Source organism: Sylvia atricapilla, chromosome 16 (assembly GCF_009819655.1).
Source record: "Sylvia atricapilla isolate bSylAtr1 chromosome 16, bSylAtr1.pri, whole genome shotgun sequence".
Taxonomy (NCBI): Eukaryota; Metazoa; Chordata; class Aves; order Passeriformes; family Sylviidae; genus Sylvia; species Sylvia atricapilla.
In genome coordinates this window covers 14823103-14850482 of record NC_089155.1, presented here as the reverse complement: position 1 = coordinate 14850482, position 27380 = coordinate 14823103, and the positions used below count along the sequence as shown (strand labels likewise).

Sequence of the window (27380 nt, the reverse complement as noted above, 5' to 3'; positions counted from 1 at the left end):
GGCACTGTGAGGGTTTTTCTTTATGTACAGGTACATTATAGGGTCATACAGAGCAAATGTAAAACCAGGAGAGGAGCAGAGCTGTTGTCACTCTGGATACACAGCAGCAGGCACCTCAGGACCTGCAGTGAGGGCAGGTGCCCTTCCCTGGCTCCAGCTGGGGCTGAGGCAGTGATGTGGGAGTTGCCTTTAACCAGTGTTCTCTGTCTCCCCATAACTGTGCTGCTTTGGTGGCCTTGAGCCCTGAGTGCATCAGGTGAGCTCCTGCTGTGGCTGTTCTCGGGGGGAGCTGGGCCTCGAGAGGCACAGCTGGAGTCACCCTGGGCCGGGGTGACTGTTCCTGCCACCTGTGGGTGCACTGCTGCCAGCTGTGGGTGTGTTCCTGCCACCTGTGGGTGTGTTCCTGCCAGCTGTGCACACTCCCGCCAGCTGTGGGTGCATTCCCGCCAGCTGTGGGTGCATTCCCGCCAGCTGTGGATGCATTCCCGCCAGCTGTGGGTGTGTTCCTGCCAGCTGTGGGTGTGTTCCTGCCACCTGTGGGTGCACTCCCGCCAGCTGTGGGTGTGTGCCTGCCAGCTGTGAGTGTGTTCCTGCCAGCTGTGCACATTCCTGCCAGCTGTGGGTGTGTCCCCGCCAGCTGTGGACAGCTGTGCACGCCAGGGCTGCCGTCCTGCGCTGGGCCGTGTCTGTCCAAAGGCTCCTGCAGCTCCGACATCACCGGGACTACCTGTGGGTCTTCCTAGAGCTGGAACCACTTCTCCTTCCAGCCCGTGTTCTGAGATGTGACATTTTTCTCTGTTAATACTCGTCTGTGGGCGCGTTGGTGACCCCCGCGCTCCCCCTGCCCCGGCCCTGCGCTGGCCCCGCTGGTGGCCGCCCAGGCAGCGGCTTCGCCCGCTCGTCTCACGGTCCTTGTCCCGGAGCGCCCAGAAGCGAGGAGAAAACCCGTGTTTTGTATTTGGTGCGGCCGCTTCCCGAGCAGGGAAAGGCCCCGCGGGCACCGGCGGAGCGGGGCGGGGCCGGGAACGGGAGGGGCGGGGCCGGGGCGGGGCCGGGAACGGGAGGGGCGGGGCCGGAAGCGACGGCGGCCGCAGCGGCATCGCCCGGGCCCGGCCCCGCGCGGGGCACGCCGGGAGTTGTAGTTTCCCACTCTGCGGCTCGCGCGGAGCACACCGGAACTCGTAGTCGCCGCGGAGGAGGCGGTGCTCCCTGGAGGGCTGCACGTCCATTGGCCAGGGGCGCGGCGGGGGGCGGTGTCGCTGGGGGCTCGGCCGCTGCCGATTGGCTGCGCGGTGGCCCCGCCCCCAGCGCGGTGCCGTCAGTTCCGGCGGGCCGCACCGCCCCGCTCATTCTCTTTGGTGTTTGCCCTGTGCCGCCCCGCCGGTCCCGCCCGGCCCATGGACTGAGGGACCCCCGCCCGCCCCGGCCCGGAGCCGAGCCCAGCGCAGGTGAGGGGGCGCGGGCGGCCCGGGCCCCGCGGGGCCGCGGGCGGGGGGTGGCGGGGCCTGGCGGGCCCGCGCCGGGCCGGAGCCGGAGCCGGGGCCGGGGCCGGGGCCGTGGGGAGGGGGCGGCCCGGAACCCCCTGCCCGCCCGGGGCGGGCCCTGCACCCGTTCTCGTCCCGGGGCTCATCCCGCGCACGGCCGAGCCGTGCTCGCTCCGGCGCTGGCGGGGCCGGAGACCGCCCGGCGGGGAGCGGGGACCGGACCGCGATGGGCCCGGCACCGGCGCCCCCGGCCGCGGGGGAAGGGTCGGGGGCGGGCGGTGACAGCGGCGCTCCGGGGGTCCCGAGGCGGTGGCGCCGCGGCCGGTGCCGTGGGCGGGGGGTGCTCGCTCCCCTCTGCCCGCCATCCCCGGGCCGGCTCCGGGGGCTCCGGGGCTCCCGGGACAGCGGGGCCGGTTCGGCCACCGGCCCTCGGGGAGGCGGCTGCGGCCGTGCCCGCGGAGCGCCCGGAGCCCGCGGAGCGCCCGGAGCCGCCCGCAGCATCCTCCCGAGCCGGGTGCCGGGCCGGGCTGTCGGCGCCGCGGGGACAGCGGCGGGGACATCCCGGCCCCGCTGGACGAGCAAACCCGGCTCTCCCCTCGCTCCCGCCGGGTCTGGCGGCCGCCGCCGCTGCAGCATCACTTCTCCCGGGTTCCCGAGCAGAGCACCAGCTTTCCGTGAGATGGAGAGCAACAAGTTCCGTTCGGAGCTTTCCCCGCTCTGCGTGTCCCGGAGACGGCGCAGCCCTGAGCGGTGTGCCCGGGGCTGCTGTCCCTGCTGATGCCACAGCCACTTGTACGGTGAACTCATCTGCTGGGCGGTTTTGTCCTTGCCTTGTGGCGGGTTTAGGGCAAACTTGGGAGGAACGTCCTTTGGCATGTCAGTGAGGGCTAGGTGAATATCTATATACACACGTCTATCAGTGAAATAAAATATCTCAGTGAAGTCTGTTGTCTGCTTTTGGAACGGTGCGTTTGTAAAATCGCGTTTCTGCTGACCAGAACGTGCAAGTAAACTGCACAGTTCCCTTCCTCAGACTGGAGGCAGTGTTCTGGGTTTGGTTTTTTAGTGTTACTGGACATGAGAACTTGAGTTCTGATTACACATCTCCGGCTGCAATGTAATAAAGTGATTTCTGGTTTGTCTTTTGATTGTCTCATGCATGCAACAAATGTTGTTGTTCGGACCTTCACAGAGATTCACTGAAAGTCTGTCACATCTTGATCAGGATATAAAGAGCCCAGGGGCAGAATTTTCTACTGTATTTTCTATTTTCTCAAGTTGGATCACAAACTTATTTCAAAACTCTGCTGAAAGGGTGCATGCAAGAAGAAATTCCTTTTTATGTTGTTATTTTTAGCAGCCACTCTGTTCAGAGTTTTTCATAACATCATGGATTGTGTTTTCACTACCAGTACAAGTCAGTCAAAATATGCTCAATGAAATAAATTTGAAGTGGTGTGACTGTACAAAGTCAGAGCAAAACCAGAAATTACTTTGTGCCTTTCACATCTTCCTGAAGAGCAGCAGCTTTGTTTTGGAGACAAGTGAACATTCCAAAAGCCCTTTTCCTGATTCCTTTGGCCAGGACTCTCCTGGTGTCTCAGCAGAGGTGCTGCAGATGCCCCAGGAGAGAGCAGGGCTCTGGGCTCTCAGCTGTGCCCTGGGTTCTGTGACCTGTCCCAGATCCTTGAACTGTTTTGTCACGGCACTGATTGAGCCAGAAGGGAACAGTTAGGTGTTGATTCATGATATCACTTCCTCGTTTATCCATTTGCATTGTTTGGAACTGTCTGGTTTAGACGTTTGGTTGGTAGTTCCCTCTTTTCCTTCAGCTTTTACTTTCAAATTGTAGCTTTTCTTCTCTTATAAGTGAGCCAGATCTTGGCTCCCAGATGCTTTGCTCAACGTTTAGTGAAGTATTTAGTTTGTGTCCTTACCAAAAAGAGCAGCATCTTTTTCTACAGTGTTACTTTTGGGATGGACCCTGTCTTGTGAAAGTGTTGCAGAAGATTTGTCTAAGAAGAAAACATTGTTCAACCAGTGTTTTACCTTTGTGCAAATAGGCTGAAGTCTGTAAAGTTTAGTCGTTGTTTATCAGTGTATAGTGAGTATTTGGTTATTCTTTCTAGCTGTAAGCAGATGCTGTTGAACACTGCTGCAGCAGCTTGAGGATTTTTTGCTGTACCTTACAAAGCTGCCCCTAATGTGGCTTTCTCTAAAGTATTTTAGGTAATGGAGCACCTCAGCAAATCTGGAGTTTGCAGATATTTATTTTTTGTGCCTCAGAATAATTGAGTGTGGGACAAGAGACTCAGCCACCACAGTGCAGTTATTTAAAACTCTTTAAGAGCAGTAGGAGAGAGGGAATCGTTCTGATCCCTGTTTTGTTTAGGAGTGAGCACGCTGGTGTATTCCCAGTCTGCACACAAGGGGAGGGGACATTCACTGCTGGGGTGGCCATGGGCTGTGTCCCTGTCACTGTCCTGCCCCGGGGACAGGGGTGGGCTCAGGGCTGTGTCAGCTGAGCCCCTGGTCCCCTCACCTTTGCCAGGGGTGGGCCTGGTGTCACTGAGCTGAGGGGAAAGAACTCTCCTGCTTGAGAAGGGTTTGGTGTGGACAAGGAACGAGGAAGGGGCTGCTGACTGCCCAGTGCACCGTGCCATGGAGCTTCTGCTCTCCAGAGAGGGCCCGGTGCTTCCTGCACATTCCATCTCCCACGGCCTCACCTGCTCCTCGGGGACTGTTTGTCACCTGGCTGTCGTTTGGTGCTGTCAGGAACACCCTGTAAAGTGAACCTGGTGTTGTGTGTGCCCTTGTCCTGCTGCACAGCTGCTCTGCCAGGGCTGAGGAGCTGCACTGGTGGCTGCAGGAGAGGGAACATGAGGATTACAGCCAGGGGCTGCTCACAGCTGTGCTCCCAGGGTGGGATGGGGATGGGGATGGGGACACAAGGAGGGTGGCAGCCCCCGAGGAGCAGGAGAGCTCTGTGTGTGCTGTCCTGGCAGGTTCAGGCTCCTGCACTGCCAGTGCTCAGCAGGCTCCAGAGCCCAGCCCCAGCGAGGTCTGTGCTGCCAGAGGTGCTGTCAGAGCCCTGCAGCCCCCGTGTCCCCCTCGGGCAGGAGGGGAAAGGGCTGCTCCAGCTGCCAGCAGTGTGAGCACTCCTGGGAGTCCCCAGAGGGGCTGAGTGAGGGGCTCCATCCAGCCCTCTGCAGTGCCAGCCTCATCCTCCTGCATGTCTTCCAGGACTTGCAGCTTGTGGAGCCCTCTGTCACCAGACAGGGCCCTTCAGTCTGACTGCAGGAGTGATTTTCTTCATGCATTTGGAGCCCTTTGCCTCTCGTTGTGTCACTTTAACCATAAAGAACAGATTGTTCTTTCCCACTCCAAGATCCTTTCAAGTGCACGACCTGCTGGTCCTCAGGCCCCAGCCATCCCTCTCCTCTTCAGAACACACAGGTTCAGGTCCTTCAGCAGTTTCCCCTAGGCTGTATTTCTCTGAGGCTGGGTGCTCTGGGCTCTGGCTCCCTGGCTGTGCCTGGTCCCCAGGTGTGTGCAGGCTCCAGCCGAGGGCTCAGGCTCAGGGCAGGGCTCTGCACACCTTGCCCAGGTTCCTCTTGCTGCGTCTCAGGATGGGGCAGCCTTTTCCTAAAGCAGCCTGGCAGCAGCAGCTCGTGCTGGCTGTGGCTGTTCCCTCTGCCCATCAGTGACCAGCAGGGCCTTGGGCTTCTCCTGCTGGGGTCACGGGGCTCATTCCTGGCAGGGCCACCACGAACGGCTGGGGGAGAAAATTCCCTGGCCTTGTGCAGCTTGGTATTGACCCTGCCTGCAAATAGGATCCTTTCCTTGTTTCTCAGGTGCTCAGTTTGCCTCCAGAAAACCCTCTAGAAGAGAAGCTGGGCTGGCTGTAATCCTCTTGTGTTCCCTCTTCACTCTGCTGTTGGCAGCCAACAGGTGTGATGGTGTGGTGGCAGCCTGGCTCAGGCTCTGCATCCTCCCCTTCCACAGGAGAGCTGCTGCAGTCCTGGGAGCTTGAAACACCTGTCTGAAGGAAATGCAAGGGCTCTGTCCTCTTCTGACCCTCACCAAGACTGAGCTCTCCCCCATTTTGTGCTGGGAATGATGTTGCTGGCATCTGCACACAGTTGGCTTAGGCGTGGAAAAGAAGGATTAAACACTTTGTGCTATATTTGTAAGCAGAATAAAATAGGTTTTGATTTCCATTTAGAGCAGTCCATGCAGTGGCAGGTTTCATATGCACTGAGATGATTTTATTCTAAAATGGTTTTAGCCTATTTGTAAGTGAAATCTCTAGACTGGAAATGTAGCCAAAAGGTGGAATTTCTATCCATTTTTGAGATGATAGCTACCAGAGTTTTCAGTTTGTGGCTTGAGAATTAAGGTCTGGGTCTAATTTTGGGCTCTTAGGAAGAAGAGCCTCACTACAGAAGGAGAATTGGCAGGGGACTCTTGCAGTTCTGCAGAGAGCACTATTGTGAGGTTCCACTGCTTGGGTGAGAAACATCACCTGGGGCTGGGGAAGGAGCAGGGAGATGCTTGGGTCAGGTTGGAAATTCTGCTGGCAAAGCAGCAGTCTGTCCCTGGTATTGGAGGGGTCATACAAGGCAAACTCAGTGTAGGGGGAGAGATTCTCTACAGAAGATTCTTTTGTGCCTTTAGGAGGCAAAATGCTAACTCTCTGTTTTTTCTTTTAGGCATTCTCCATCATAAGTATCCTATTTAGAACTAAATACAAATCTGCACTCTCTGGATCTCCTAAAGGTACTGGAAACTTACTTAAAACCTTAAAGTTTCTTACCTTTCTATTTCCATCGTATTAAAAAATGACAGGTTGTGGTAAAACTTGATTATCCACAGGAAGTATTTGATTTTTGTTTGGTCCTCTGACTTCTGCCTGCAACTCCTGTGTGAGTTATAACACCAAAAAAAAAAAAAAACCACAAAAAACAACAACAAAAAAACAACCCCAAGAAAACTTTTATGTAAAAATTTTACGTTCTTTTATATATGAAGGTGTGCATTTCTTTTTGGCTGAGTGGACCAGCCATGCTCATGTCTTTAACTTCTTTGGTTACCTCAGTGACTCCTGAACTTTGCATTGTAATGTGTTCAGGATTTCTGGGAATGCTCCAGGCACTGATGCACAGAAATAAAATAAACATGTGAAAAGAAGTGCTGATCAGTCCTCTGTCATGGGGAAATCCATTTCAGTGGGGTGTTGCCCCCAGGTCAGGGTTGGTGGCAGCCAGCCCTGGGGGGGATCACCCTCAGTAAAACACTGGTGAGGTAACAACACTTCAATGCTCCTGGAGGAGTCAGCCAAAAGTCCCTCTGGAGGGCTGGGACAGGAGCAGGCTGTAATTAGGGGCTGTAATTAGGGGCTGGCTGGACTCTTGTTCACCTCACTTGGGTCCCTGAGTGGGCTTCAGTGTCCCTTGAGTATTCCAGTGCTTGGTGTTGTGCTGTGTGACGTTTACACCTCCACACCTCCCAAGGAGGGAGCAGTCCCTTGCAGCAGCAGGTGTCTTGGAAAGTTTGAAGTGTCTAGGCCCTGATTACATGGAAAAACACCCCGAAATTCTGGCAGCTTTGGTCCACTAAACAGCCTCTGTGAGTTGTTTGCTTTGACTTTCTCAGTTATGGTGCTTTTTTCTTGGGAAGTCATAGTTTTATTAGCCTGTTACAGGGTAAAGAGATATTTCCTTGTACGAGCTCTGTAAATCCTTTCAGAATGCCCCAGCCCTGCAGTTCAGTGTGCAGTGGTGAGCAGTGAGTCCTACCTGAGTGCAGAACTTCCCAGGGACTGTCAGCTGCAGGGTGCTGTGAGTGCAGACACAAACCCCAGCTGCTTTCCTCAGAGGCTTCTCTGTTCCCTGCCTGTGCCCAGCAGTGGGACGTGCCCTGGGGGCCCAGGGGTTTGGGGACAGGGTGTCCTGGGTGTCCTGTGAGCACAGGAGCTGTGCTGGGGACACCTGGGCTCTCCACTGCCTTTCTGCATCAGCAGGACTTTGCTGTAGTCATTGCTGGGCAATTATTGTTGTGTTGTGTTGAAAACTTCCAGTGATTCCAGTGATGCTCTTGGGAAGGAGACTTAGTGACTGTGAGGTTATTACCCTAAACACTTCCCTTCTTTGTCTTACAGTTTCTTGGGGTGCTTTGGACATTCTCTGTGGTGGCACTCTCATGTTCCAGTGCACCCAGTGTGTAACTGCTGCAAATTTAGAAGTCAAATATTGGATTTGTTTGGGGTATAATCAGGAAGGGTGTCCTGTGGACTAAAGAGACCTGAACTGGTTTTGCTCTCTAGTAAAAACAAAGTTATCCAGGTGGTGGTCTGGTCAGTCTGACATGATGATTTTTTTCCAACATAAAAATACTCCAGATGGTAAATTTGGTGGTGTATCTGTTGTTTTGCAGTAGTTTCTTACCTCTTAATTAATAAATGATTAAATCTTTCTGTCTATGAATGTATTAATTTAGGTTCTCCTCTTGGGCTTGTTTTGTCAGTAACTGGCTAAAAACTTCCCAGTGACTCATTGCTGCTGCTCTCACATTTGGAAATCCATTCACAGGTTCAGAATTTGAAGCTCACAGAGCACTAGGGGAGTTGTGTATCATATCCCCCTGGTGGTAGCTGCAGCAGTGATTTCTCCTTTCCACCCACAAGTTAGGCAAGAATAAACCTTTGTTTGCTGCCCTGATCAGATCTGCAGGTGACAGGGGTGTGTGTGTGAGTGCCTTTGTGTGTAAAGTGGATTCACTTGGCTGTAAAATGTATTTCTAATAAATAAATAGATAAGGGCTGTAAGTGGATATGGACAGCTGACCTGTGGTGTCTATTTAGGTTCCCCTGGCTGAACATGAAGATAATTTTGCATCCATGTGTAAGAGACACCCAGTACTGCTTTGTCAGCACGGGGAAGAGCTGTGGGGCACGTCCTGCCCCGAGGGGTTGGAATGGCCACACGTGCCCAGGAGCAGCTCCTGTCCTTGTTTGCCGGGCCAAGGGACCCCAAACTGCTGCTTGAACTGTGCTCAGACCTGTTCTGGCTTAAACAGAAGCTACCTTCAGAATACTTGTGGCTGATACAGTTTATGAACTCTTACACCTTTGCTTTTCCCAGGCAGAGCTACTTCAGCCTTCCCTGCTGGATCCAGCCTTTTCCCCTCACAAGTGCCTTGGCACTCCTGCTGATCCAGGGGGAAAACTGTGATAATAATGAAGGATGTACTCTCTAAATGGTTTCTTTATAAAGGCTGCATTTATTCCGTGCCCTGCAAGTGAAAACGTTTAACCCCAAATGGCAGAATGCACGGGATGTAATTTGCCATGGAAGTTGCTCTTTGCTCAGTGTGTAACCAGTGGCTCTGGGTGTCAGGGACAGGATTTGTCTCCTGAGTGAATTCAGCTGTGGAGGAGAGAGATGGACAGTAATAACAGGCGTAACTCAAAGCTCTGTGCCTGAAAGAAGTGTCAAACACGCTGGGGCACAGACCTGTGCTGTGCAGACTGGGGGTGTGAGGGGCTAACTGGGCAAAATGGGAACAGTGGGGGCTTGCTGGAAGACTGCTTCCCTTTTTGCTGATGGAGGAATAATTTCAGTAGGTTGTTAAAGAATGCTAAATATTTCGTATAATCTTTTTTTTCATCTTTACATTTTAGGTCAGCAATTTGGTTTCCAAAATCGGAGTTTGCCTGCGCTCAAAGCTGTTTGCCTACAGTAATCTGCTCTGGGTGGAAGTGAACATGTCTCAAGTTCAGATTCAGAATCCTTCTGCTGCCCTTGCAGGGAGCCAAATACTGAATAAAAACCCAGCTCTTTCACAGCCTTTGAGTATTCCTTCTACCACCAGTTCTTTGCCCTCTGAAAATGCAGGCAGACCTATCCAGAACTCTGCTTTGCCCTCTGCTTCAGTTACATCCACCAATGCAGCTGCAGGTGAGAGAGGGGCAGGAACTGCTCATGGTGTTAATGCTCAGAGCCTGGCAGGATTTATTCCTGAGGTCTTGCATCTGCACATAATTTGAAAATAATATTTCTACTGCAGTAGCTCCCTGTGGAATGAAATCTGTTGGAGACAGAAACATACTTGGACATAAAGTCCCAGCAATTAATTGATATGTTTGTAATAGTGAAGAATATTTTAAATTGTGTGACATTGAATTTTTGAAACATTACTATTGATCTTTTCTACCAGTGGCTTGTTTTAAATATGAAGAAGTGTTGTTTGAAGCAGTTTGTTTTGTTCTGTTATCTTTAGTTCTTTTATGACCAGTTTAATGATAAATATACTATGGTAACAAAATGCAGTAGAACAAATAAAGGGTAATAAAATATAGCTCATAGGGGAAAATAGGAGGAGGGAAATGAAATTAACTGATTTTTTTTAATTGTTCAAAGCAAGTGATAATGAGGAATACTTGGAAGGTTTGGTCCTTGACAGGTACTAGATAAGAAGTGAACTGTGTGCAGGAGTCTTTAACTTCATACTTCTGAGATTTCTTTTTTAAATTAGAATTTGTAGCAGAGTTCACAGTTATCAGTTCATTTATCTGATCTCATGTGACCTTTCAGCTCCTTCAAACATGGCAAACCCCAAAGAGAAAACCCCCATGTGTCTTGTGAATGAATTAGCCCGTTTCAACAAGATTCAGCCTGAGTATAAGCTTCTGAGTGAGCAAGGTCCAGCTCATTCCAAGGTAAGTGTCCACAGCAGTTCCCTGCTGCTGCTCCTTCCCCTGCAGGAGTGTGTGTGTGTGCTTTTGGTGCCAGAGAGTCCAGAGTTGTGGGGAGGAAAGGGAACCCCCCATTCCAGGGGTAGGGAAGGGTGAAGCTGGTACCTGGGAAGTCAAAAGCTGTGTTCCCAAAATGTCACAGCAGCTTCAGGGTGTGAAGGGGTTGACACGTACAGAAAGTATTGGAATAACATTCACAGCATCTGTTCAATTGGGTTTCACTCACTGTGGGCATGGAGGAGTTTTTATGGTACAGTGTGAGCTTAACTTTCTCCAAACTGCTGAAAGATGTCTCTAGTTAACCTTTCAGAGGATTAAAGCAGGAGTGGGGTTGTGTGTCACAGAGAAGGGTGAGCTTCCAGGCTCTGTTCAGTGCCATGGGCACAGCAGCTCTCCTGGGGCTCTCCCCACTCTGCTCTGAGTTTTCAGCCTGGCACATCTGGTGCAGGATGCCAGCCAGCTACAACTGTGAAATTCTTAGTTCAGTAAATGGGGAAATCCTGTGTTGGTGTCCAGTGATGGAAAGCTAGAGGTGACATGGGAATTAAGGAGAGGTTGGATCACCATATTCTCAGCTTGTGCATCACTGAAAGACTCATTGTTTAGTGTAAGAGGGACTAATAAACTACCCGAATTCTGAAGCAGCTTCTTACAAAACACCTGTTTGTGTTTTTGAGGTGTTTACAGTGCAGCTGACTCTTGGGGACCAGCATTGGGAAGCTGAAGGAACAAGTATTAAAAAAGCTCAACATGCAGCAGCTGCCAAAGCTTTGGAAGGGACAAAATTCCCCAAGCCCACGGCTCGTCCATCTCGTAGTGAGGGCAAGAATCCAGGTATGTGCCACACCAGGCTGGTTTACAGTAATGACACACAGACAGAATGCACCTTTCTGCTTTTGGTGTGCATTGACATTGCATAAGGACGAATAAAAACTGTGATTCTGCCTGTTTAACACTGGCAGTTGTCAGCTGCCAAGTCCTTATTTTGTCTGTGCTTCTGTCCCATGGTCGTTTTCTTTTAGCAATTACACCAGAGCTCTTGTGCTGGAGCGCTGCTGATTTCTGAGCCAGTGAGACCTGTGGGAGAAAAAATGACACTTACTGACTGTTCTTTCTCCAGTGAGAATGGACTGGGAGTCAGTTCTTCATGCCCACAGTACTGAGAGAAATGTTTTAGCCCTCAGTAGCAATTTACCTGCCTTCTGACAAGGCCAGTTGCAGTTTGAGAGTGAAGAGCTATAGAAACCCTCCTTAGGTCGTTGAGGACAGAGAAACATTTGATCATTCTCAGTAAGCAAGAGACACAGAAGGGATGTAGCATGTCTGGCAACTTAAAAGTGTACTTGGAGAAATTTCTTTACTGCAGAAAATTCTTTGTCTGCACTTTGTTAGATGCACTTTAAACGTAGGTAAATCAGCAGCTTCAGAAATTAAAAGCAAAATGATAACCCCCCCCAAACAAATCCAGAAAGGTCTCCCAGCAAAATCACTTTTTTGTAACAGGACTTGTCCCAACTGTACTAGGCTGCTTTAATGTGCATCATACAGAGCTATCCTCTTTTTTGTTCATTAGCAGTTCTGTTTGGAATTCAGTTATTTGGGATACTGCATGTGGCAGAAGTTGGGCTCATTTTTCCCTGGTGTGAGCCAGCAATAAGAGTTGGAATTGTCTCAGTTCCTGGTGGCAGCTGGACAACCCTCTGTGTTCCTTTTTCTGCAGACAGTGTGACCCCCACAGTGGAGCTGAATGCCCTTTGCATGAAGCTGGGGAAGAAGCCCATGTACAAACCCATCGACCCTTACACGGGGATGAGATCCACCTACAACTACACCATGCGGGGTGGCACCTATCCCCCCCGGTACGTGGGGGCTGCACTGGGCCCCCTGAGCCCCATCACCCCGAGCCCCTGAGCCCTCTGAGCCCCATCACCCTGAGCCTGAGCCCCATCACCCTGAGCCTGAGCCCTCTGAACCCCCTGAGTCTCTTCACCCTGAGCCCCTGAGCCTGAGCCCCCCTGAGCCCCCTGAGCCTCATCCCCCTGAGCTCCATCGCCCTGAGCCCCTTCACCCTGATCCTGAGCCCCCTGAGCCCCATCACCCTGATCCCCTGAGCCTGAGCCCCCTGAGCCCCATCACCCTGATCCTGAGCCCCCTGAACCCCCTGAGCCTCATCCCCCTGAGCTCCATCGCCCTGAGCCCCTTCACCCTGATCCTGAGCCCCCTGAGCCCCATCACCCTGAGCCCTCTGAGCCCCCTGAGCCTCATCACCCTGATCCCCTAAACCCCATCACCCTGAGCCCTCATCACCCTGAGCCCTCTGAGCCCCATTATCCTGACTCTGAGCCCCTGAGCCCTCTGAAGCCCCTGAGCCCCATCACCCTGATCCTGAGCCCCCTGAACCCCCTGAGCCCCCCTGAGCCTCATCACCCTGAGCCCCATCACCCTGATCCTGGGCCCCCTGAGCCTCATCACCCTGATCCCCTGAGCCTGAGCCCCCTGACCCCCTGTCCCAGCCCCTGCCAGGGACACTCAGCCTGGGAGCAGGGCTGGGGAAAAGGCTCCCACCTGTATCTGTGTAATATCTGTATAATATCTGTATGATATCTGTATAATACCTGTAGTATTATAGATGCTGATATCTGTAACATGCCAATTACAGAGATTGGCACATTACAGATATCAATATCTAGGGCTTGCCTTATTCCCAGCATTTTATTTCTTTGGGGTTGGGCAGAAGGAACTGAACAGAAATTTGAAGTGTTTTTGAGAGCGTTCAGGTATAGCCAGCTTCATTAAGCAAATTGCTAAATATTAGGGGAATGTTTCTTGCATTTCCTTTCTGTAAAAGAAAAAGTGAAGAAACAGTTTGATGCTTCTTCTGAAACTATTTAAATTAAAGCTTCAGTTTTAAGGATTTTATATAGGCATAGGAACTTAAAATTCAAAACTTCCTGGCCTGCCAGATCCGTAGAAGTGTGGTTCTATTGTCCTTGTGTAACACTTGGTCAGAAATGTGTTCTTATTGTAAAACAAGGAATGTCAGGATTTGTTTCAAAGGTAGCTCACTGAATTCTTTTAGGCTCTAAATCAAAATCTGGCTTTTTAAAAGTAGTGCTTCAGTGCTGGTGTGGGTATTGAGAACCAGGAAACTCACCCACATCTGCCTTAGTGTCTGTTTGCTTTGTAGGCCAAACAATTTGCTTATTTGCCTCTCTCTTTGCAGGTACTTTTACCCATTTCCTGTTGGGCCTTTACTTTATCAAGTGGAGCTTTCAATTGGAGGGCAGCAGTTTCATGGGAAGGGAAGAACAAGACAAGCTGCTAAGCATGATGCAGCTGCTAAAGCTCTGAAAGTTCTGCAGAATGAGCCCTTGCCTGAGAAACCAGAGGTGGGAGTTAATCCTGGTGTTGTAAGCATAAATTTCCAGAGTAAACTGGGATATTATTGTAGATTTGTTCCTTGTTGAGAGGAAGGGGACAGTTGGGAAATTTAATTCTGTGTAGCAGTGGTGACTTACTTGTGTCAATAGGAACACTTTGATTTAAAAGCATAAGTTTCTATGGAACTAGAAATTTCCCAGATGAAGTTATGTTAATTTTTTTACTGTCATATTTTTCCACAGCAATGCTGTAGACCTCTGTCAGATATGAGCACTGGAAGCATAGATAGGAATTAATATCTTACCAGGTACAGATCATACACAAACTTCTGAAGAAGTGCATAAATGGGCAACATAAAACTCAGGCACAGATTTACTACCTGGGACAAATCCCTGCATGATTTTGGAAAGAATCCTAGAAGTTCTAAAAGAGCAGGAAATGCATGGAAGTAGTAGATTTTGCACACATTTTGATAGGAATATGTCAGGTTTTATCCCTTCATGTATTTGTGGCTGCCCAGCACTTTCTGCTCCAGTACTGATAGTGTTTTTGTGTTTTTTTGTTGGGTGGCTTTAGGCAGGAGGTGTGGCTTTGCTGCAGCCCCGTGTGTGCTGGCTGCAGGGACACAGCTGGAACTGGGCCTGGGGAGTGGGCACCTGCTGGGTGTGGGGGAAAGAGGGAAAATGAACCACTGCACAAGAAGGCAACAAGGGCTCCCAGACTGAGTTAAAAAACGGCTGGGAGCTCCCAGGAGTGGCAGAGCAAGAGGAAACATGAAGCCAAGGGACTCTGAGTTCAGACTCAGTGTGTGTGTTGAGTGAGCATTGCCCAGGCAGTGGGGCAGAACTCTGCATCTGAGTTCAGGGAAGAGGCTTGGGAGGCACTGATGGAGGTGGAGGTAAGGGCAAGCTCTCCTGGAGGAATTCAGAAATTCCTCTCCTGGAGGAGTGCAGAGAAAGACAGAGGCTCCTGGGGGTTACAGGTGCTCCTGGGGACAGAGTGATGCTGGCACTTGGGCTGAGATCTGCACTGGTGACTGCCACAGTGTGCCCAGGGGCCAGCTGGTCTTCATGCAGGAGAGGCCAGGGCAGAGGAGGATGTTCCCCTTCATTTGGGAACCCCAAATCCCGGGATGTTGTGTCAGTGGGCAGAGCATCCCCTGCTTGCACCCACCCTGGTAAGAGGTGAGCTGCTCTGTGGGCTCTGTTCCCTGAGGAGCACAGAGGCAGGGCAGCAGCTCTGCAGGGCTCCCCTGTCACTGGGGTGTTCCCTGCTCCCTGTTTCAGGAATGCTGCAGTACAGACCACTTTCTGAAAATGTGTACAATTGTGTTTGGGGTTGGAGGATGGGAGATCCTCTGAACAAACTGCAGTTGTTGTAGGAGGTCTCATTCTGTGTGAGGGGTGTAAATCCAGAGGCAGAGGAAGTAAATGATGGAAGAGACTGTGAGAAGGGAGAATTACTTTGTTAATAAACCAGGATCTGAATGGTGTCTTAGCCCTGAGAAAACTGCATTTGTCATTTTATTTTTCGATTGATATTTGACTTGTCTGTATAAGGAACAGTAGCAAATGCAGCTTAGGGGAAGGAGAGTGGGAACAGGACGTGCTGGTTTATAACAAGTGCTTGGATAATCAAGTTTTCAGTTAAGGTTTGGTACTTAAATTCATTGATATTTTTGGCTTTCTACTGTTGTGGTTTTAGGAATGTCTGAGGGAATTGTTCCTGTAGCAGCATTTCAGCACAGCCAAGAGGAAGGTGGAAGGAGGAGGGTTGTGGTGCTGAGTGAACCCTGTTCATTCCTGCAGCCAGTGAGAGCAGGGCCTGAGGGGGTACAGGACTGCCAGGTCATGGGAGGTGCTGGTAAAATGCCTCTGTGCAACAGGCAAATGAAGATTTCAGCAGCAGACATAATCCTGATACCTCCTAACAGTCATTCCATGCTGCCAGTAATTTTCCTTTTAAATGTAGTTATTTTGGTGTATCCCATTTGTGTGTATGTGATCAGTGATCTTAGAGATCTTTTCCAACCTGAATGATCCTGTGATTCCAAGAAGAAATCACTGAGCAAAATTATTAGACTTTAAGGGAAAGAATGAGCATTTTGCACACCTTTTTGGGCTGCAGATCTAGGGGCGACTGGCAGGAAAAAGGATATAATAATACTGGCAAAAAACACATAATAATAGTGGCAAAAAGGTGTAGTAATACTGGCTCTCAGCTGGACCAAGCCCTCCTGAAGGGCTGAGCTGAGTGCTGGGAGAGCCCCCAGGGACCTTCAGTGTGGCTGGTGAAGGAGCAGGACAGGGTTAGGTGGCATTTTCAGAGAGGGATGATAAAGCATTGACTTAAAGCTTAGGAAACATGGAAAGCTGGGCTTCCTGGCACCTTTCTTAGGCAAGAATTCTAATTTTGCCTCAGGATTTGCTCCTGTGTCTGTTGCCAGCTCCCTGGTGAGCCTGAGCTGCTCTTTGTGCCCAGTGTGGCAGGCCAGGCTCAGCTGTGCTTCCTCTGGGCAGCACCTCCTCGGGGTTCAGACCTGTCTTAACTGCTGGGACCGAAAAACCCTGCATGTGTTACCTGACCTGGTGTTAGCAGACCTGGGGGATGCTCGCTGCCATCCCACAGGTTTTAATCTCTGAAAGCTCTCTAGCTCAGCTCCCCTGCTGCTGCTCCACTTAGATTCTTCAATTTTGATTACCTGGTTGCATAACTAGTATCGTGGCATGAAATAGTCAGTGATATTGTTGTTGTTCATCTTTATTGTGATCCTTCCAGTGTCACTGCTCAGTCCTGACATTCTCTGGCGCTGCTGGCATGCCTTAGCTCACGTTGGTGGCAGCAGTGGGAATCCCAGTCACAGTTTCACCTGGAGGTACACAGATGTGCCTGTAGGAAAGGTGCTGTTGTCCCAGCAGGTTTGAGTCCTCAGAGACGGTCAGCCTTTGGTTCAGGGCCAGTTCCTGATGGGATGTTCTTGCCAAGAGAAAACAAAGCTGCAGATGAGGCTCTGATGGGGAGTGTGTGGGCAGACAGGCCTGTGCCAGGGGCTCCTCAGCCATCCCTCATCCACATTGGTCCCACTCTCAGAATCTTTATTTTTCCTGCCCTTTCTCTTACCTGATCCTGTCTTAGTGCTTTTGGTGCAAATGTCCAATCAGTATATGAAAATTGTATTTCATAAAGGTACTTCCATTTGGAAATCAGTGCATGCAGCAGTTCAGTTTTGTTTGCTGTAAACACACTTTTAAACCTATTGGCCCTTATTCCATTTGTTCTTTCTTGTAATGAGCACGTGAAAATAAAGGTTTGAAAGCTTTTACACATACACCTTAATGAGCTGCTTAAGATTCAGTTCTGTAGGATGTGGGCTGCATTTCTCCACATTCGTGTGACATGGCAGTAAAGGTTAGAGTACTTAAAATTTGGAGAGTTCAGTGAAGTGGTTGAATGGATAAAATTCAATTTAATAGGATCTTTATTTTAAATAGAGTATGCTTCTTTTAGGTTAACGGAAAAGAACCAGATGATGAAAATCTCAATAAATCTGAAATAAGCCAAGTTTTTGAGATTGCACTTAAAAGGAACTTGCCTGTGAATTTTGAGGTATGTTTACTTTACAAGCTCTAGATTTGTTTTTATTAGACTATTAAGGGTACACATTAAGTTGAGTCTCTCCTAGATAACCCAAACAACTGACTTGTAACATGTCTTGTTAGTTGTGAATACACTTGAACCTTGGACAGTCACCCTGATAGTCTTGGAGTTTGTGTGGTAAAGGGAAGAACAAAGAAAAATTCACCTGTTCACAATTCATGCCCTAAAACGATCCCATGGAGTGAACATCTATGCTCTGGTTGTCTGTGCAATCTTTTTTCCAAGCTTTTTGAAAAAAAAATTATGAAGTGAAGAGCCCAAACACAGCCCTGCATTAATGGTTAGAACAACGAAGTGCAGAGTCGAGGCAAAAGAGTAGAGCTCACTCTGAAAGACACATATGGAAGTATTTGCTTAATTAATTAAGCACTGATCTGGACTACCCACAAGTGCAGAATCTCACCAGTAGGTTTCTTTTCTTGCCATGAGGTGACCTCATGTGCATCTGACTTTCCTTTCCCTTTGGCCTGGCTGCTTGCTGCCTCTTTACCCCTCCTTGATCATTTCAGTTATCTCAAATCAGGAGCTTCCACAGGAGCATCTCTGTTTCACTAAATATTAATTTATCATGCTGCTTTCCTGAGCTGGCAGAGTAACGTTTAAGCCAACTATCTGAATTATTATTGTAAGAAAATGCAATTGTGTGTAACTAAATTGCTTCTGAAACTGTTCTGTGAAACTTGACATGAAACTTTCAATTACTGCAGATTAGCCTGAGCATCACTAGTAAAAATACACTGTCACACAAGCCAGATGTGGGTGGAAGCTCTTAATTAATTCTTACTTCTCGACTATATGGATATTTTGGAGTATGATGTGTTGTGAATGGAGTTAAAAGCCTAAATCTGTAGCAGGCAGCTGTCTCTGAGATGTGTCCAGAATTCTTCAGAACTTCAGAAATCAGAATTTCTGGACTGAAATGCTAGATCCCAGAGAGCTGCTTTCTCTGTAATGTTTTATTGCTGTGCCATGATGTATTTAATGGTGTGCTGTTAGCTGTGGGGAGGTACACACTGGTGAAATAGAACAGTCCTATTCTTATACTAAACAGTAAATCAGTAAATTAAATAAGATGGGTTAATGACTTGTGTAAATACTGTTTACTGCTTGCTGCATCTGATCTCTTAAAAGCATATGCTTTGTTGGGTGGGAATATGTTATTAGAGTGAGTATGGTTTACTTTTTGGGTTGTATGAGAATCTCAGATCTCTTTATCCTTAGTTCTTGAGAGAAATTTGCTATAACCAATGTGCCCTGCCATTTTTAATAAGTGTTTATCACGCTTTCACTCAGTTTTTCCCTCTGAAACAGGTGACCAAGGAAAGTGGTCCCCCCCATATGAAGAGTTTTGTAACCAAGGTATCAGTTGGAGAATTCATGGGTGAAGGTGAAGGAAAGAGCAAGAAGATCTCCAAGAAAAACGCTGCAATAGCAGTCCTAGAAGAGCTGAAAAAATTGCCTCCCCTCCCTACGGTTGAGAAAATGAAGCCACGAATCAAAAAGAAAACAAAATCAATAGTGAAGGTAAGGGGGAAAAGGTTGGAAATTTGGCTGTGCAAATAATCATCAGAGAGGCTTTTCTGAGTCAGTGACAAACACCCTTCAGCTGCTCAGCCTTTAGCAGCCCTCTGCTGCAACAAATGAGCTGGTACTTTGTCCCCACTGCAGGGGGGTCTGACACCACTTCTGGCTCAGGTGTCAGTAAATTCAGGATGAAAGAGAAACCTGACAAAGGAAAGAGCAGCACAGAAAGATCAAGCTCTGACTTTCAAGCCTTAGACTTTACAGCTTTGAGTTTTGCTTGATTTTGCTTGTACAAATTCTCCTGCAAGCTTGTCCCTCCTAATATAGCAGGATTAGAATTTGTAAAGCTCTTAGCAGGGTAGGTTACATGTGGTCAAGTGTGACAGTGGAGCCAAATAAATTCAGTATTTCTCTTTGGCTGTGACAGTGTTTCATTAAGCAACTTCTATTTCAGAATTTTTAAAAACTAGAGATTAATTAGTTCAATGGCATGCTGCATTTTGTCCATTAAACCAACTATTGACAAGTTTGGCTTGTTTCCTAACCACTGTTGTACGTAGCTGCAGACAAGTCCAGAGTATGGGCAAGGAATGAATCCCATCAGCAGACTTGCCCAGATACAGCAGGCCAAGAAGGAGAAGGAGCCCGAGTACATGCTGATCACAGAGCGTGGGCTGCCGCGGCGCAGGGAGTTCGTCATGCAGGTCAGTGCACACCTGGGCTGGGGGCATTGCACACCTGGGGGGTGAATATTGCACACACCTGGGGGGTGAGCATTGCACACACCTGGGCTGGGGACACTGCACACACCTGGGGAGTGACTAATCACTGCACACCTGGGCTGGGGGCATTGCACACCTGGGGGAGTGGACATTGCACACACCTGGGGGGTGAGCATTGCACACCTGGGTGTGACTGACCACTGCACACCTGGGGGAGTGATTGACCACTGCACACCTGGGGGGTGACTGCCCACTGCAGACACCTGGGGGGTGAGCATTGCACACCTGGGGTGGGGACACTGCACACCTGGAGAGTGAACATTGCACACTGCTGGGGGAGTGACTGACCACTGCACACACCTGGGGAGTGAGCATTGCCCACCTGGGGTGGGGACACTGCACACACCTGGGGAGTGAGCATTGCCCACCTGGGGGAGTGATTGACCACTGCACACCTGGGGCTGGTTCATTGCACACCTGGAGCTGTGAATGTTGCACACACCTGGAGGTGTGGCTGACCACTGCACACCTGGGGGGTGACTGACCACTGCACACACCTGGTGGTGTGGCTGGCATCTCATTTTTCTTTCCTTCTGGCAATCAGGTTGTCATTATGATACAGAGTTAAGAGATTTCCATGACAGGATTTAACAAAATATCTAATGGGCCACATTCACAGAAGATAAAGGTTCAAGAAAAGTGATCTTAGTTATTTTTAAAAAGGAATTGCACACAGCACCAGCAGTCTGTGTTGTAACTGCCTTATGTTTTAGTTGACAGGAGTATTAATATTCTGCTAGGAGATACTAACCTGCTTATATTTTGTAATGTAGGATTTATTAACACTAACCTGGGGACCCAAGCTAAGATGAAGAAACACAAATCTTTGTGTGACTTCTGCTTGGCTTTTTTGTGCTTGAAGGCCAATGATTATTATTGATAATAAATGAGAACTTGCTTAGAGCAGTGATCACTTGAGCTATTCTGTGAGTCAGGGCACACTAGAGACACAGATGATTAATAAGGGAATCTCCATACTACTGCTTAAGAATTGAATTTTCTTCCTCTTCTGTCCAGGTGAAAGTTGGTGTACACACAGCTGAAGGAATGGGCACGAACAAAAAAGTTGCTAAACGCAACGCAGCTGAAAATATGTTGGAAATTTTAGGTTTCAAAGTCCCTCAACCTCAGCCTCCAAAGCCAGCATTAAAGACAGAAGAGAAGGTGAGTCTTGAAGCAGCAGCTGGTTAATGCTGCAGCGAAGGCTCAGCTGAACAGAAGCAGCTTTGCAAGGCAGTGACAGGGTGGGAAGTTCACTCCCTCTGCCCTAGCCAGGAAACAATTGCATTGAGGGCAGTGCTCTCTGAAAAAATACTGAATATCCAGTGGTTTGGATCCATGAAGTGTTTGGGTTCAAGTAAATCAGAGTGTCATCAGAAGGATAAATGGATGTATTCCTTCAGAGTGTATGCAGTGATGATTGATGTGTTGGTCCTAGAAGCTGGCACACAGTGGGTTACACTTCTCTGTCAGCAGTGGTTTTACACAGCCTTTATTCTGGTACCTGCTTCTGAGTAAATGTGTTCCGGGTACCACTTCTCTGGGATGTGGTAGTTTTAGGCTTTCAATGAATAAGAGTCACTGAATTTCTCTTTTCTTGATAGCAATGCAATTATTGATCTTTATGAATAATAACTTGTTCAGTAAAATTTTGGCTGGTCACATCACCTGCATCTTGAAAGCTTTAAAATTCTAGGGGAAAAAAAGTTCTAAAGGGATGTTGTGTGTCTGAGTTCTTTCCCTTTTATTTTTAAGACCCCAGTGAAGAAACCAGGTGATGGAAGAAAAGTAACCTTCTTTGAGCCGGGCTCTGAAGAGACTTCAGCTAGTGAGTACCGTGGTGAGAGCAGCAGGTCTGGCCCAGTGCCCTCAGCAGTGCCATGCAGCACTCTGGGCTGGGCAGAGCTGTGCAGCTGCTGCCTTGCTCCAGATGGAGCCCTTGGGAAGGTTTGGTTCAGCCCCCAGAGAGCTCATTGCCCCCGAGGCCCCTGCTCCTGGCGTGAGGATGAGGAGGGTGTCAGTACTCCCTCTCTGATGCTGAGAGCAGGGGCTGTGCCTGCCCTTGCCTCAGGCACTCAGTGGCTGTGGTGGGCTGGAGCCAAAAGGGCCCAGACCTTTACACAGACATTGTTTTCTGGCGTGTCACCTGTGGGAGGAGTCCTTATGGCAAGTTTGTCTGTCACAGATTGATGTTCTGGGAGCTTGTTTCAGGGGCTTGATGTGTTTAGTATAACTCTGCTCTTTGAATTATAGTAAATTGGAATTGACTTGGAATTTAGTACTGTTTTACTGCATCCATAAGATCTTAGGTAAACTTCCTGACTTCCTAGTCAGATTTTGCTATCCCTGCTTTCTTCCATCTACAAAGTTTGGCTTTCAGCATTAGACTTGAAACAGCTCAGCCCTGCAGAAATTCATTAATCTGTTCTGCCATAAAAATGACTCCTTGGTTTATTTTGGTGGCACTGTCTTCCCCACCTTTCTTGAGCACACCTGTGCAAGTTTCATCCATAGCTCTGTGTGAGTTCCCCTTAAAAAGCTGTTCTTATCCCTCTGTAATCTAACTTACACCATAATGTCAGCAAATTGCTGTCAATTGGCTGTGGCTGGATGTTTGCTGTACACAGCCTTGCCTCTTTGTGCTGATTTTCCATTTTACCTCTCCTACCTGCTTGTTCTCACAGTCTCCACTTCAGGCTGTATTGTGGACTGTCACTCTCTTTACATCGTGTAGTGGTGGCTCTGGCCATTCTGTGGTTTCATTATTTGCTCTCCTGCAGTTTAAATGATGGAATAAAACATTCTAAATGCCAAAGATATATCTAGAATATGGTTACAGCTTGACTGACCCTAGAGCAGCTCCTCCTGGAGGTAAAGGTGCTCCCTTTGGCAGAGGCAGGTGTTGCACTGAGGCAGTAATTCAGTAAGAAAGCCCTGTCTCAGTGATGCTGAAGCTCTGACCCTCCAAAGGCTGAACTTACCAAGTTTGTCAGTATTTCAAAAGTAATTTGAAGTGAATTGTTTTGTTTTTTTTCCCAAGTGACTCTTTGTGCCTGTGTGTGCCTGCAGGAGGACTCTCAAACAGCAGCTCTTCAGTGTGCACCTCTCTCCTCCCAGGTAATAAAGAAGATGAGTTTAGGATGCCTTATCTCAGCCATCAGCAGCTTCCTGCTGGAATCCTCCCCATGGTCCCCGAGGTTGCCCAGGCTGTGGGGGCCAACCAAGGACACCACACCAAAGAGTTCACTCGGGCAGCCCCCAACCCCGCCAAGGCCACGGTGACGGCGATGATCGCCCGCGAGCTGCTCTACGGGGGCACCTCTCCCACTGCTGAGACCATCCTGAAGAGCAGCAGCTCCGCAGGACACGGCCCCCACGGGCCTCTCACCAGGCCCTCCGAGCAGCTGGACTACCTTTCCAACGTGCAAGGGATCCAGGTGAGGTTCAGCCTGCAAGGCTTCTCCCAAAGCTGCTCTCACCTCTGGTTTGCGTTCAAAAGCTTTTTGGTTCTGCTGGTGAGAGAGGAGTCCTGAGCCTGCTGAAATTCCTGCAACAGTTTCACTTCACCTATGACACGTGCCAAATTCTATGTATTTCTAAATTTAACTTTTAAATGCGTGTTTCTGTACCATTCTCAGCCCTAATTCAGTGCTATTCTGAGGTCTTGGAAGAGCAAAATTAAAGGAGCATTTTCTGAAAATTGTCCTGATGTAGGAAGACAGTGTGGACTTGAACTTGGCTGATGAGAAATCAGGTTTTTTCACTAATCTGTCATACATTAACATTTGCTGTAAGCTCTGCACTTTCTTACATTTGCTCCCTCTAATGAGAATTGCATTAAGTTCTCACATTCATATGACAGATGAGCTCAGTGGATGAAAAGGCATAGAATAGAAATTTGAAATGCAGGCAGCAGTGATCAGAGTAAAGTTCCAGTAACAATCATTGTTAAGTAGCCACTTGCATTCAGGAGCCCTGCCAAGCTCTTGTGAGTGCTGACAAACATTGTAAGTGAGGTTAAACTTCAGAGTGGTTCTGCTGGCTCAATGATGAGAAGTAGGGCACAGCTTCATTTATGGGCAAATAATCTGTAGCAGTTGTGATATACTTCCTGTACTTGGTTAACTGAGATGAAATAAATCCTTCTCTCTTCTTCAGGTTGAATATAAAGACTTCCCAAAAAATAACAAGAACGAGTTTGTATCTCTTATAAACTGTTCCTCTCAGCCCCCGCTGATCAGCCATGGGATTGGAAAGGATGTGGAGTCTTGCCACGACATGGTATGAGGGACACTGCTGAAATGCTGCTGCTGATGGGCCTTTGTGAGGGGAGGCCAAGGTTTTAGCTCATTGCTGGGGGCAATTAGAACTGTAGAGCATTCCCTGGCTAATTTTAGTCTAATATTTCACGGGTTGTGGAAATAATGATTAATATTATCAGAATCTAATCTAAATAAGGCTTAATATGATATACATATGATCACAGGTTTGGTCTACAAAAAGCACATTTGCTTCATCTCGACAGTATTTGCATGAGCCCATGACAGTACGTGCACAAAAAGGAACATGTAATCCTAACAGCATCAGCCTATTTCCTTTTTCTCTCCAATGGGCTGATGTTGCACTGGGAGCTCTGACACTGGGGCTCACGTTCCCACACTTGCTGTGGAGGTGGGATCCCCTGTGGAGGAAATGCAGTTCAGCACTGGATAGTAAGAGACACTCTAAATCTGTTCAGCTCCCTTTTGAAAAAAGGATTTTTATTACCAGTGGCTGAAATATTTCTTTTTGAAAGAATGAGCCTGCCATAGTGAAACCTGCAGGGACCTTCGGTTGTTAAAGAAAAAACTGAAAATGAACTGAAAAAATTCTTTTAAAATATTGCCAAAGTAAGAACATTTGTTTGGGTTAAGTGAGTGTTTTCACTGAATTACTGAAGTGGCCAGAGGCTGCATTGCTAAGTGCTCTCTCTTCTCTCTAGGCTGCACTGAATATTTTAAAGTTGCTGTCTGAGTTGGACCAACAGACCACAGAGATGCCAAGGACAGGAAATGGACCAATGTCTGTGTGAGTGATTCCCACCAACTTCCCTTGCACTGACACAAATTATGAGAGTTTTTAGACAAATAAGGTGTGAGGGGTTTGATCTGGGAGAAAGGTTGAAACGCCAGGGGCTCTTTGCCCTCCAGCAGGAGCAGAGGGAGGTTGGATGATGAAGGCTGTTGCTGTCATGTGTCAAAGGCAAAGCAGTGAGCAGGAGTGAGTGGGTGAAGTGTGGTGGTGTGGTGTGAGCCCAGCAGCTCTGGCTCCCTCAGCTCAGCTGCCCCTGCCCCTTTCTCTGTGAGGATGTGGCTCTGCAGTGGGGGCACTGCTCCTCTCTCTCTTGCAGTCTTGTGTCACAGGTAAAGGGATGTGCAGGGGTCAAAGCTCATTTTCAGCAGAAACACGGAGAGCATGCAAATTATTCCCTTGGCTGGGTTTGGGAGGAGAGAAAGTTGAGCCTCTCACTGAGATAATAAACTCTCAAATTAACAGTGGTGGGATGAACAAAATGCTAATTGATTAAAAGTTGGGGCAGTTACATGAAAACAAATAATTAAATGCACATCAAATGATTTGTATCCGATTTAAAGCATCTTGTTGGTGGAAAGAGTGTTGTCTCCTAAGTAACAGGTGTTTTCTGACCTCAGATGTGTGAAACAAGAAATGGAAAGTGACCCTCTCCTCAAACCGGCGAGCGCAAACCCCTTGGGACAAACACTGGACAGCACTGCCTGAAACAGGCCCTTGACTGAACCCAAACCTGAAAGCACCAGAGAAAATCAAATGCTTCCTCTTAATGTAACCTAACTGTTGAAGTGCTACAGTCTCTACAACCTACTGTAGTGTCTAAATCATAACTGTTGCTTTTTCTTCAAACAGTGATACATTTTTAGTTTCATTATGTTGTTTTGATTGAAAGGACACTATAAATTTTTCATTTAAAAGTTTCTTAATTGTATCTAGAACCATAGCACAGTTTAGAAACTTTGTCTTCTGAGACTGACATGTTACCTGTGAACTAACTTGGGAAGATCATATCCATGTATGTGGTTATTTTGGTTTTATTGGAATAGCAGCGTTTCACTGGAAACAGGCTGTGTCCCACCGTTTTAAAAAGCCCTGTATTTTCGCAAACCAACCCTAATTATCCAATGGTTGAATGAATTTAAACACTTTAGGAATTTTAAACTCGGTTTGATCATTTTTTTGGTTAATTTCTAGTTTTTTTGAGCGTGGGGTAGGGGAACTGGAATGCACCGTGGCTTTCAGTGATCTCTGAGCTGTGTTTTAGGGACTGCGTGCCGGTGGCTCACAGCTCACTACAGTACAGGATATGATCTCAATGTAGTGCATATAAAACTGCAGATTGATTTTCCTTGAGTGCTTTATACTGTTTAATTACATCTCCATGTAGGGCTGAAAAAAAAAAATGACCTATGTTTCTATATAACTGTGTTGCTTTTGATGTTGTGTTCCTGCGCACGGCGGGTGCGCGCTGAGGTTTGCATTGGTCCAGGTACAGCACGATAGCTGCGAGTTCAGTACTGCTTCCGTTCATTGTTTACGCTGGAATTTTTTCTCCCCATGGAATGTAAGTAAAACGTAGTGTTTGTCACCAATAAATGGTAATACTAAAGGTTTTTTTTGGTTAGTTTATTCCTGTACATCACCGCAGGGGCTGCTTTGTTTTTTTTTTAATAGATTTGTAATGCTTGTGCTCTAGTCCGGGCAGTGTGTTAACTGTGGAGTAACTTCCAGTGGTTCATAGAGAATGTTCTATGTTCTGTGCTGTGCTGTGCAGGCCTGCCAGGGCAAAGGAGTGCAAATGTGGGAACAGTGTGTTATTGTGCCGCAGTGTTAGTGCAGCTGTGTTCATGGGAGCTCAGACTGGGCTTTAAAGTGAACCTCAGCAGTTCACTTGGACAGGGACAAGCCGGGGCATGGGACTTGGTCAGAGCAGAGACTTGAACTCTTTCCTTGTTGTAACTTGACCCACAGCCTTGCCGTGGCTGTGCTTGAGTGGTGCTGGGGCAGTGCAGCGGAGCGGGGCTCAGTTCCTGGAGCAGGGCTCAGCTCTGGAGCAGGGCTCAGCTCTGGAGCAGGGCTCGGCTCTGGAGCAGGGCTCTGTTCTGCAGCAGAGCTCAGTTCTGGAGCGAGGCTCTGTTCCTGCAGTGGGGCTCAGCTCTGGAGCAGGGCTCAGCTCTGGAGCAGGGCTCAGTTCTGGAGCGGGGCTCAGTTCCTGGAGCGGGGCTCAGTTCCTGGAGCAGGGCTCAGTTCCTGGAGCAGGGCTCTGTTCCTGGAGCAGGGCTCTGTTCTGGAGCAGGGCTCGGCACTGGAGCACAGCTCAGTTCTGGAGCAGGGCTCAGTTCTGGAGCGGGGCTCAGTTCTGGAGCGAGGCTCTGTTCCTGCAGTGGGGCTCAGCTCTGGAGCAGGGCTCGGCACTGGAGCACAGCTCGGTTCTGGAGCAGGGCTCTGTTCCTGGAGCAGGGCTCAGCTCTGGAGCACAGCTCAGTTCTGGAGCGGGGCTCAGTTCTGGAGCGGGGCTCAGTTCTGGAGCGGGGCTCAGTTCTGGAGCACAGCTCAGCCCCAGCACTGGCCCCGCAGGCTGGTGTGGGTGTCTCGTCCAGTGTGAGCTGTGGTCAGTGTTCCCTTACCTGTCACCTGCAGGAGCAGTTCACCTGTGTGCAGCACCTGTGGGAACTCCTGCCACAGAGAGCAGTTCCTGCAGGTGCTGTCTCAGAGCTCAATGTCTTG

At 48.8% G+C, this 27380-nt stretch overlaps 1 protein-coding gene across 8 annotated transcripts; it reads left to right on the top strand.

The window, feature by feature from the left end:
• Positions 1-1316: 1316 nt before the first annotated feature.
• On the top strand, positions 1317-26262 carry STAU1 (staufen double-stranded RNA binding protein 1). 8 transcript variants are annotated; one of them, XM_066331017.1, is made up of 16 exons: positions 1339-1448; positions 6197-6263; positions 9166-9442; positions 10079-10203; positions 10917-11073; positions 11960-12098; positions 13463-13628; positions 17128-17226; positions 18571-18801; positions 19362-19505; positions 20601-20747; positions 21339-21411; positions 22653-23020; positions 23742-23864; positions 24565-24650; positions 25288-26262. In XM_066331017.1, exons 3-16 carry the CDS (start codon positions 9250-9252, stop codon positions 25298-25300), a joined length of 2064 nt encoding a protein of 687 aa, XP_066187114.1. In that variant the 5' UTR covers positions 1339-1448; positions 6197-6263; positions 9166-9249; the 3' UTR covers positions 25301-26262. The 8 variants fall into 8 exon arrangements, with proteins under 8 accessions (XP_066187110.1, XP_066187114.1, XP_066187113.1 ...); XM_066331016.1 differs by having other exon boundaries at positions 1342-1448; positions 18589-18801; positions 22701-23020; positions 25274-26262; XM_066331014.1 differs by having other exon boundaries at positions 1342-1448; positions 18589-18801; positions 25274-26262.
• Positions 26263-27380: the final 1118 nt, after the last annotated feature.